The 12,355-nt window shown below is 40.4% G+C and overlaps 1 protein-coding gene across 5 annotated transcripts in view; it reads right to left on the bottom strand.

Annotated features, from left to right (window-relative positions):
- The window catches only part of PHLPP2 (PH domain and leucine rich repeat protein phosphatase 2), a 92,032-nt gene that overhangs the window by 70,157 nt on the left and 9,520 nt on the right, over positions 1-12,355 (bottom strand). For all 5 annotated transcript variants that reach the window (XM_070062685.1, XM_008257569.4, XM_051846986.2 and 2 more), the window contains exon 2: positions 11,787-12,070. In XM_070062685.1, the coding sequence (XP_069918786.1) occupies positions 11,787-12,064 (278 nt within the window). In that variant the 5' untranslated portion in view covers positions 12,065-12,070. The remainder of the gene's footprint in view (positions 1-11,786; positions 12,071-12,355) is intronic.

Genomic DNA, 12,355 nt, shown 5'->3' with positions numbered 1-12,355 from the left:
AGGGGCGACTCACCCTGCCACTTTCCCCACTTCCGCGGAGAAGCGGCACACCGCCAGCCGGCTCTCTCGGGGGGCTGCTCAGGTGTTCCTTCAGATAGATGTTCCTGGTGCATGTTGTCTCTCTCCTCCTTTATAGTCCTCTTTCACCAATCCCAACTCTGCTACCCACACGCCGAGTACGCTGCTCTCCTCCAATCAGGAGCAGGATCAGCTCCTGCAGCTCATCAAATTGGCGAGAGGCAGCTGCGTAGAAGTTTACTCCTCCCCAGCGCCATATTGTGGGAGAGCAGATGCATAGAATAAGTCTTAATTCCAGTAACTTAGTCTAGTCTCAGTTGCTCCCCACACCGAGGCAAAGAAAATAAAAATTCACAAAGGTCTATGATAATGTTAGACATTCTCCTACCACTAAGGTAAAATTCTCCTGAGAAAGCACTTCTGATAAATTGCATCCTAGAGAGGTCAATTAAGCCAGGTAATAAAAAAGAATGACAAAAGGAGGACTAACTTGAAGACAAGGAGACTAAGAGTATAAAGTGTATAAATCTTCAAATGTCAAGGAGGGTTAGACTTTATATCCCTCCAAAGAATAAGACCAGGAACAATGAGAAGTCTTACAGATAGATCTGAACTAAATATGAGGAAAATCTTAATTAGAGATGCCCAATAACAAAACGTCTCTCAAAATTGCTCGAAGAATGAGAGAATCATCTGTGACAGACATAATTTTTTATTTTTTTAATCTGAAAGACCGAGACAGACAAACAAAGAGAACAAACTCTCATCTGCTGGTTTACTTCCCAAATATCTACAACAACTGGGGCTGTGCCAAGACCAAAGCCAGGAACCAGTAAACCAATTCAGGTCTCCGACATGGATAACAGGAACCTAAATATATGTGCCGTCACCTGCTGCCTCACAGGTCTGCATCATGTATCAAACCAAGACACCCCAATACAGGATGTGGGAATCTTAACCACTACATCAAATGGCCACCCCTGTTATATTGCACATAGTTTAGAAGAGACTGCTTTAAGATCAGATTGCACCAGATGATTTCAAGGGCCTTTCAGAACACAACAGTCTGACATATCTAAAACACTTTCCTACTACAGAATTTACTTGAATATTACTATTTATTTAGGACACAGAGCTCAGTGTACTTAAATACCAAAATTCTATATAATAATTACATTTTCAAGACCAAGATATAATTATACTTTCTGCTACATTTCACTCTATTTTTCTATTTCTCTCCAAAAAACTGAGAAAGATAGAGACATCCTAATTCTGATATATTCTACATGATCAAGTTTCGTGGCTTAAAAAGACTCTGTGGATTTTGGAAATCCTCTTCATATATTTTCATCTAAAGAAAGTATTTCCCATAGTGGAGAAAACAAATATTAAGAGAAGCTCGACATCTGTTCTCATTAATTTAAGATAAATGAGTAAACAAGTAATATTTCAAGAAGTAAAAAAAAAAGTAAGATGTGGGACTAATTCCATTTACTCATTAAACTCATCTGCTTAGGAGTGGAGAATAAGGGGGAGGGAAATGCTGTAATATGCTTACAGCTCAATTTTGTGTTTCAAAGTTCCAAAAGTTTAACAGGCTGGGTAATTAGCTATTTGCTAAATCTCTCCCAAATCAAAGAAAGGGAAATTATATACTGCAAAATAGGATAAGGAGAGAGTAACACAGACAACAAAAAATTCTATTCAACGCTTGAACTACTCCTATCACTGCTTTAGGGAGAGAGTAAAACTAATATCAGCAGGCCGGCGCTGTGAGGTAGCGGGTAAAGCCGTTGCCTGCAGTGCCAGCATCTCATATGGACGCTGGTTCAAGTCCCGGCTGCTCCAGTTCCGATTCAGCTCTCTGCTACAGCCTGGGAGAGCAGTGGAAGATGGACCAAGTGCTTGGGCCCCTGCACTCACATGGGAGACCCGAAAGAAGCTTCTGGCTCCTGGCTTTGGATCAGCTCACCTCCAGACGTTGAGGCCAATTGAGGAGTGAACCAGTGGATGGAAGACCTTTCTCTCTCTCTCTCACTCTCTGCCTCTCCTTCTCTGTGTGTAACTCTGACTTCCAAATAAATAAATAAATCTTAAAAAAAAAAAAAACCCACAGTATCTTGGGGGAAAGATCTCTTGATCCAAAATGTGCTCTTTCTCTACTATGAGAAGCAATGACTTGATCAGCTCTTGTCCTGTCAAGGAACAGCTTACTATTTTATTCTTTTTAGTATTTTCTTGTTCTACTTAATTATTCTTAGGTGTTTAAATCCAACTGAAAATTGACCCCTGTTAAAAACAAAAGTGGGAATAAGAGAGGGAGGAGTTGTACAGGTTGGCACACGTTTTCCCTAAGGGTAAAGCTAAAAACTTGCCATGGGACTGCAAATCCCATTAAGTTGGCAGGTATCAATGCCATCTTACTAAAGTGTTCAGTTTAAGTTCATAACTGATCAGAAAGATAGGATTAAGTGTCAAAGGGATCACATAAATAAGATCAAGTGTCTGCTAATAATAATAGAAAGAATTAAAAAGGAGAGAACAATCCAACATGGGAAGCAGGCCACACAGCAGACTCATAGAATCACAAATGCCCTAAATAGCACTCTGGCCTCAGAATCAGCCCTTCCCTGCACCCACGAGAGAGACAGGGAAGAAGCTCCTGGATCCCGGCTTCAGATCAGCGCAGCTCTGGCTGTTGTGGCCAATTGGGGAGTGAACCATCGGATGGAAAACCTCTCTCTCTCTCTTTCTCTCTGCCTCTCCTCTCTGTGTAACCCTGGCTTTCAAATAAATAAATAAATCTTTAAAAAAAAAAAAAAAGAATCAGCCCTTAAGACATTCAGATCTGGCTAAAAAGCCCATGCGATCATTTCAGGCATAGAAAGCCAAGACACTGTGGCAAAAAATGACCTAAATGAAAGATCTCTGTGAGTGAGATTCTGATAGAAAGAAGGAGCCATCAAAGAAGGAGGTACCTTTCTCTGAAAGGAGGAGAGAACCTCCACGTTGATTATGGCCCTGTCTAAATAATGTTGGAGTTTGTGGATCAAGAGGCTTCCATAGCCTTGGCAGCTCATGACAAGAGCCTCGGGTGATCACTGATGTCATAAATAAAGAGTGTCAATTGTTAAATCAACAACAGGAGTCACTGTGCACTTGCTCCCCATGTAGGACATCTGTCCTTTTTAAAAAAAAATTTTTTTAGATTTTTTTTATTTATTAATTTGAAAGTCAGAGTTACACAGAGAGAAGAGAGGCAGAGAGAGAGAGAAAGAGGTCTTCCTTCTGATGTTTCACTCCCCAGTTGGCCACAATGGCCAGAGCTGTGCCGATCCGAAGGCAGGAGACAGGAGATTCTTCAGGGTCTCCCACATAGGTGCAGGGACCCAAGGACTTGGGCCATCTTCTACTGCTTTCCCAGGCAGTAGAAGTGGAGCAGCCGGGTCTTGAACCAGTGCCCATGTAGGATGCTGGCGCTTCAGGCCAGGTCGTTAACCCACTGCACTGGCCCCAGGACATCTGTCCTTAATGTGTTGTACTATGAAAATTAACGGTAAAACTAGTCTTCAAACAGTACTTTATACTTTGTGTGGGTGCAAACTGTTGAAATCTTTACTTAGTATAGAGTTGATCTTCTGTATATAAAGATAACTGAAAATGAATCTTAATGAAGAATGGGAAGGGAGAGCCGGCGCCGTGGCTCAATAGGCTAATCCTCCGCCTTGCGGCGCCGGCACACCGGGTTCTAGTCCCGGTCGGGGCGCCGGATTCTGTCCCGGTTGCCCCTCTTCCAGGCCAGCTCTCTGCTATGGCCAGGGAGTGCAGTGGAGGATGGCCCAGGTGCTTGGGCCCTGCACCCCATGGGAGACCAGGAAAAGCACCTGGCTCCTGGCTCCTGCCATCAGATCAGCGCGGTGCGCCGGCTGCAGCGGCGGCCATTGGAGGGTGAACCAACGGCTAAGGAAGACCTTTCTCTCTCTGTCTCTCTCTCTCACTGTCCACTCTGCCTGTCAAAAAAAAAAAAAAAAAAAAAAAAAAAAAAAAAGAATGGGAAGGGAGAGGGAGTAGGAGGTAGGATGGTTTGGGGGTAGGAGGGCAGGTATGGGGGAAGACCCACTATAATCCAAAAGTTGTACTTAACAAATTTATATTTATCAAACAAAGGCTTTCTATAAAAAAGAAAGAAAGAAAATGTGCTCTCTTTCTCTCCATGAACTTCTATTAAAAAAAAAAAAAAAAAAAAAAAAAAAACCTTTTGAGAGACAGAAAGCTGCCATCTGCTGGTTCACTATTCAAAATGCCCATAAAGGCCAGGCAGAGGCCAGGAGAGAACACATTCTCCTAGTGGGTGGTATAATCCAAATATTTTAGTCATCACCACTGCCTCCCAGGGTTCACATTAGCAAAAAACTGCAGTCAGGAGCCTGAGCAGGAATATAACCCAGGTATCCCACTAGGCCAAATGCCCACCCCTACCAGGCAAACAAAAGCACACACCCTTGTACATAATATCACAATCCCTAACAACATACAGAAGCATTCTCTGCATAAAACTCAAATTAAAATTCAATCTCTCCCCACTTGTAATGGTAAAATCTTCAAATGCTAAAATCAACAATGCAGGTAACAATACATGTAGCAAGAATAAGGATAGTTCATTGGTTGTCCTTTATATTGGATACTCTATTGAAACTGTTTAGGGTATTACAAAATTATGACTTTTGAAAATGAGGTTCAGAGAGTTACACAATAAATACATGACATCAGAGTTTGAAGCTGTATATATTTCATTATAAAACCTAGTATTTTAGAGCCAGCACTGTAGTGTAGCGTGTAAAGTCACTTCCTGCAATGCCAGCATCCATATGGGTGCTGGTTCGAGTCCTGGCTGCTCTACTTCTGATCCAGCTCTCTTCTATGGCCTGGGAAAGCAGTAGAAGATGGCCCAAGTCCTTGGGCCCCTGCACCCATGTGGGAGACCCAGAGGAAGCTCCTGGCTCCTGACCAGCGCAGCTCTGGCCATTGCGGTCATCTGGGGAGTGAACCATCAGATGGAAGACCTCTTTCTCTCTCTCTCTCTCTCTCTCTCTCTCTCTCTCTCTCTGCCTCTCTCTCTCTGTGTAACTCTAACTTTCAAATAAATAAATCAATCTTAAAAGAAAAAACAAAACCTAGTATCTTATGTAAACCACATTATTTTACAAATGCCATTTTTGAAGAAGAGAGCTCAAAGCACTTCATAAATGACTTGTACCAAGGAACCTAAAAATTTGTTTCTAAATTACCATATTTCACTGTCTATAACAAATAATATGACTAGCACTTGTCCTGGGAGAAAGAGTCTAAATCCTTAGAATTTCCTGAGAAATGGGAGAGTCTTTGTTACACTGGAGGCCGCTGGATCACGTCTTTCATTTATGCCAAGATGAGATGACTCAGACAGAGGCTGGTCACCAGAAAGATCAACCATGTAAAATTAGAGTGCTGGGAGCTTTGAGTCAACCTGGTCTGTAGGGGGAGCAAAGAGGACTACAGATTGAGCTCAATAACATCAATGATTCAGTCGACATGTCTTCATAGAGAAACCACAATAAAAACACTACTGAAATTCAGTGGAGATTCCCTGGTCACTGAACAGTTCGATGTGCCAGGCAGGTGACAGGTTCTGTTTCCACAGAGGAAGGGCACAGAAGTTCTACATTTAGGACCCTTCTAGTCCTCTCCACATGTGTCATTTCAGTTGACTGGTTTAGATTTGTACCTTTTATACTAAACTTTCATTGTAAATACAATACTTTTCAGTGAATTACTGAAGCTCAGCGGGTCATGGGAAATCCCAGATTTGTAGGCAGTTGGTCCAAGTACAGGGGCCCCTCAAAGCACAGCTAAAATCTGAAGGGCAGTCTTGTTAGGGTCCACACCCTTTAACACATGAAGGCAATGCTTACCCTGAGCTTCTCAATCAATCATTTATTACTTAAATCCCTCAAGAGAAAAAGAGAGGGCAAATATTGTAAGGAGAAGTAGATAGGGAGGCAAGACACTTGTGCCCCAGTTGAAACCCTATCATGGGGCTGGCGCTGTGGCACAGCAGGTAAACCTGCTACCTGCAGTATGACAGTGCCAGCATCCTATATGGGTGCCAGTTCGAGACCCGGCTGCTCCACTTCTGATCCGGTTCTCTGCTATGGCCTGGGAAAGCTGTGGAAGATGGGCCGAGTCCTTAAGACCCTGCATCTGCGTGAAGACACAGAAGAAGCTCCTGACTTCTGGCTTCGCTGGCCTTTGGGGCCATCTGGGAGTGAACCAGAAGATGGAAGACCTTTCTGACCTTCCTCCCTTCCTCCCTCCCTCCCTCTCTCCCTCCCTCTCTGCCTCTGCACCTCTGCTGTAACTCTGCCTTTCAAATAAATAAAATAAACCTTTAAAAAAAAAAAAAAAGAAACCTTATCACCAGTCAGCTTCAGGTTCTACCTAAATTCTTTGGGCCTTTGTCACAATTATAAATCAAAGGGAAACAGTTTCATTGATACCCAGTTGGAACATTCTTGGTTTTGCGAAAACAACTCTTTGTTTTGCCCCATACATGAAGATATTAAGCCTCTTTTGGTCTTTGCCCCCATAACTACCAGTAACTCTTCCCAGCAGTTGTGAAAACCAAAGAATCCTGTCTCTGCACTTATTACCAGATTTATTACCAGATGGAAGTGGGAGGGCCAGAGTGTTGAGCTAGGTAGAGCACGTTGGGTTGGGTAACTCAGTTTCATTAGTACCTTCACATGTTAAATTTCTATATATTAATAATCTTTGAGTTATACTAAAGTGACAAGTCCATAATGGACAAAAGGAAAGAAGCAGTGGAGTGATTCAGAGAAAACAGGGTAATTTTAGTCTCAGGAATCCCATTTCCACGACCTACACTAAGGAAACTGGCAATGTGAAGATTCATGGCACTGGATGAGTCAACACACAACACTACTTCTGGGAGCTGAATGACTGAAACAAACCAAATGGTAATGCTGACTGAGCATTTATTAGAAGCCATGGGGCGGTGCTGTGGCACGGGGGGTTAAAACCCCAGCCTGCAGTGCTGGCATCCCATATGGGTGTCAGTTCAAGTCCCAGCTGCTCCACTTCTGATCTAACTGCCTGCTAATACACCTGGGAAAGCAAGGGAGGATGGCCCAAGTCCTTGAGGCCTTGCACCCACGTGCGAGACCAGGAAGAACTTCCTGGTTTTGGCCTGGCCCAGCCCTGGCCATTACAGCCATTTGGGGAATGAACCAGTAGATGCAAGATTTCTCTCTCTGTCTGTCTCTACCTCTCTCTGTAACTCCAGCTTTCAAATAAATAAAATAAATCTTAAAAAAAAAATCATACATCTTTCTAACTATTTTACTTCCTTGCTATGAACTACAGCACATCACTTCAGAACTTAACAGAAACACACAATCTCGGGCCCTACCCTTCTCAATCTGAATCTGTATTTCAACAAGCTCCCTAAGTAGACAGTATAAGCAGCATTATTTTACAAGCGTCAATTCACTGAATCAGTGCTGTGACGTAACAGGTTAAGTCTCCATCTGTAGAGCTGGCATCCCACTTGGGTGCCAGTAGAATCACGGCTTCTCCACTTCCCATCCAGCTCCCTGCTAATGTTTCTGGGAAAGCAGTGGAGGACAGCCCAAGTTCTCGGGCCCCTGCACCCAATGTGGGAGAACAGAAGAAGCTCCTGACTGTTGGCTTCAGCCTGGCAAGCCCCAGCTGTTGTAGCCATTTGAGGAGTGAATCAGTGGATGGAAGACCTCTCTCTCTCCCTCTTTCTTTCTCTGTAACTCTGCCATCCAAATAAAAATAAAATAAAATAAAAAATCCATAACATAATCTTCATAACATAAGATCTTCATAACATATAATTAATATAAAATATAATATAAAATATAAAAATAAAATAAAAAATCCATAACATATAATCTTCATAACATAAAATCTTCATAACCTATATAATTAATTTAATCCTCCAAACAACTCAATAATACAAAAATTATCATCCTCCATCACTGAGGCACAAAGCACTATATAACTGGCATAGTAACTATCAAAGGCTGGATTTGAACCCACACACTCTTATTCTAAAATCCAACCTTTCAACCATTATTGCATTTTATTTCTCTATTTGTAAGCAACAGATAGTATATATATCCATAAAACAATATATTCTTTGTCTATTAAAACTAGAGTCTAAAGAATTTTTAATGATACAATGAAAGTAAAATGATCTATTAAGTGAAATAGACAGGATATAAAATTGAATATATGGTTATGAGCTCAATTATGTAATTATTAAGAAGTATGTGGCGGGGGGGATGTCACCACTATAGGTTAAGGGAATGGAATCTCGTATCAGAATGCCCAGGTTCAAACTTCAGTTCCACCTCTTACTAGCTGACTACTCTCAGGTGAGATGCTTAATTTTGTTTTCTTTAGCTATGAAGAGAACAAAATTCATCTAACAAGACTGTTATGATGATTAAATGAAGTAATCTACATAAAGCATGAGTGTTAGGAAAAAAGGCGCAGAATAGAGAGGAGGCAGTGTATGAATTTAGGGACAGAATGAATTTATTCAGATAAAATAAATTCGTAGAGGTGGGTGACACATGATGGAATAGATGGGAGGAGGGCTACGGATGGGGGTGGGGGTAGGGGACAGCAGGCAGAGGTGAATAACTGGACTGGTCTTTCAGGCATTCCAATAACTGGTCTTTCAGGTGCCATGGAGGGGTGGGGTATGAAGGCAATGGGGTATGAGACCCAATTGAGATTCAAAGGCAAGGAATAAATTCCATTGTTTATCTATCTTTTGGGCAGTGAGCAAGAATGGCTAAGGCTTATGCATTTGTTCCATCACCAATAAGTAACTGGGGGCCCAGCGATGTGGTATAGTGGGTAAACCCACCACCTCAGTGCAGGCATCCCATGTGGGTGCCAATTTGATTTCCAGATGCTTCACTTCCAATCCAGCTCTCTGCTATGGCCTGGGAAAGCAGTACAAGATGGCACAAGTCCTTGGGCCCCTGCACCCGCTTGGGAGACCTGGAGGAAGCTCCTGGCTCCTGGCTTCAGATCAGTGCAGCTCCGGCAGTTGTGGCCATCTGGGGAATGAGCCAGCAGATGGAAGACCGCTTTCCCTCTGCCTCTCTCTAACTCTGCCTTTCAAATAAATAAATACATCATTTAAAAAAGTGTAACTGAATACTGTTTTCTCTTCCTACTTTTTCAGTTCTCATAATTTCTTCAATGAATACATATTATACATCAGTAATCAGCAAATAAGGTTCTTTTAAAAAAGATAATGCCATAGATTGTCAATTATCTTATAAAGGGCCATGATGAAAAAGTACCCTCTCCTCTAATTAGATAATCTAAGACTGAACAATTAATAGCTGAGTAACAGACCTAAGAAAGATCTTGAAATAAGCTAAAACAATGAAACTGAGTAAGGGTTACTGCTGTGCCTACTTCTCTTCCAGAGAGCTGTTACTTAGAATGAAGTCCATCATCTATCTTGAATGATTTAGGTATTTCCAACTGCCTGGCAGCATCTGCCTGACCTTGCGTGGGTTACCAGAGTTCTCTTAAAGTCTCAATTTTCACCAATTCAAAGGAATTACACTACTTCCCTTGAAGTTATTGGGAGGATTTTTAAGAAAATATGCATAAAGCAGACTGACTGGCACAAAGAAATGCTTAGCACTGGCTGCAATCTGTCAGCATCTGCATCAGCATCACTGTCTTAGCAGGATTAAGAGTTCTTGAGCTCCTGTCTGGCAATGAAAATATATTCCTTCAAACAGTTCAGCAGTGTTTTCATTATTTGCTAATCAACTGTATCTTCAAAGAATTATTTCATTATAAATTATCAAAGCTACAGGACTAAAGACACATTCTCTAAGTACAGTTTAGATAGTAAATAAACTATACCACATTTGGATACTTAACTAATTATACAACTAGTGTTAGCAAACCAGTTCCAGCAGGGTTTTCCCCATATTTCTAAATTATGTGTAGAAGTAATCATTGGTATATAAATGAATTAGTCATATGCTTAAATAAGTGAACTCAATCAATCACTACCAGCTACAATCTAGGTCAAGACTTCCCACCTGATAAAATTAGATCAGAATCAGTGTTCAGATTTAGAAAAGCCTAAGGATCACCCAGTCTGATCCTTTTGTTTTACAAATGGATTTAGGAAAGGTAGTTAACTGGTGAACAAGGAAAACATTCAAATGCTAATCTACTTTCTCAAGAATTAGTCCAAATTCTAAAACACACAGCAAACCTCAATTTACACTTTAAAAAAAGGACATCAAATTTTTAACTCAGCTAAAGGTGTTACTATTATCACACTTTCAAGGTATAACTGGGAGCTTCCTTTCTCACTGTCAACCTTACAGCTTTGAATTCTGTTTCAAGACATTTTTTATTACTGGGAACAGGAAGCAGAGGAAAAAACAAATTGGTGGGGCATTTAAAGAGCTATTATCATGTCTAATTCAAAGAACTCATAGTGCTCTTTAAAAAAAATAACTGAATCAAAGAGTTCATACGTACAGTTTAAGAATACTACAAGAACATTCTTCTTCACATGTGTATAGAAAAGTTTTAGGACATGAATGGTTTTAAGCCAGTGAAAACATGTTCAGCTTCATTCTTCGAAAGAAATGAAAATTAAAAAAAAAAATTCCGACTAGATTTGCAAAAATCCAAGTCACTAGGCCTGGAAAAAGATTTTCTTGAAATCATTCTCTAATTTAAAAACTCTCAACAATCATTTCTATTTACAAGCAGGTATGTGTTATGCATGAGAATCTGTCTATTTCTATATAAAATATAGTATTAACACATTTTGAAGGGGAAACAGATACACTTTTATCATTTTTGATGGAGATATAACTTCTATGAAAAGGAATTTGACGTATCTGTCAAAATTACAATTCTCGTAAACTCCACTACCAGGAGTTTAACCTAAAGACAGATCCCTATATATGACAGCTATCACGAGAAACAGGATATGCAGTGCAGAACCATTTGTAGTAGTAAAAAATTAGTAACAAATTGAATGTCCGTTAATTGGAGGTGGGCTAAAATTATGGTAGACTCATAAAATGGAATACTATTGCAGTCATTAAATAAATGATAACTATATAGCTATTAATAGGCAAAGATCACTAAGGGATATTAAATCAACAATATGTTGCATATAGCACCGTTAGTTTTTATATAGAGAAGTAGAAACACATAGTCATGTGTTAGCAAATATATACATTTATAATTGCATAAAATATCCTTGATTCTATAAAAATCTAGTAATAACAACTTTCTCCATAGAAATATCTGAGAATATCTGAGAAGTCAGGAAATGGAGAAGACAGGGCTTACTGCTCAATCTCTAACCTTTTATAAATTTCTATTTAGTTCTCTCTACTTTTCAGAAAAATTAACTGTTAAAACATTTATTTTAAATTTAGATACCTCACCTATGACCCATTCCAAATTTTAAAAAAAACCCTCTAATTTTTCTTTACTGATAGTTTTTAAATTCAAGAATCATAAACTCAGCATTTAGAGGATAACATTTTTTCAGTCCTCATCATTCCCAATCGACATCATTCCCAGCATGATTACAATGCTAACTTCTAAGCAGAAACACAAACAATTTATGTTACAGTAGAATTAGAGTGTTAAAACTCAAACCTCACCTGACCAGGTCTCCATGAAGCTGTATATATAGACTTTCTCTTCCCTCTCCAGCACATATTTCTGACGCTGGTGTCTCCACTGTGCAAAGGACAAGATGTAAGTCAGAGGAGGAGGAGGAGCAGGAAGTAGAGGAGGCGGTGGCTGTAGTGGCAGTGCTGGTCTCTGCGCCATACAGGTAAACGCAGCCTCTCTTCACATCTTCTCTCAGCCAGTCTCTTTCTCGAGAACCAAACCTACTTCTCCTAGTCAAACAACTTCTGCTTCCATTGCGTTTCATATTTCTCTAAAAAAATACCATGAGAAAGAAATTAGCCAGAATGTCTGACTGAGTTAGACAAGTTCTGTCATCACCTCCCTACTTTATATTCACTAACATTTCACTTAAGTATCCCCTCCTGCTGTGGATCCCTCAGCATTTGCCCATTTTTTTAAATTATTTAATTATTTATTTATTTGAAAGGCAGAGAGAGAGAGAGACAGAGAGTGAGATAAAGAGACCTTCCACCAGTTGGTTCACTTCCCAAATGTATACAACAGCCAGGTCTGGGCTAGGCCAAAGACAAAAAAC

The sequence above is a fragment of the Oryctolagus cuniculus genome, chromosome 18 (assembly GCF_964237555.1).
Source record: "Oryctolagus cuniculus chromosome 18, mOryCun1.1, whole genome shotgun sequence".
Lineage (NCBI taxonomy): Eukaryota > Metazoa > Chordata > Mammalia > Lagomorpha > Leporidae > Oryctolagus > Oryctolagus cuniculus.
The sequence above is the reverse complement of the archived record's forward strand: the minus strand, read 5'-3'. Positions and strand labels throughout refer to the sequence as shown.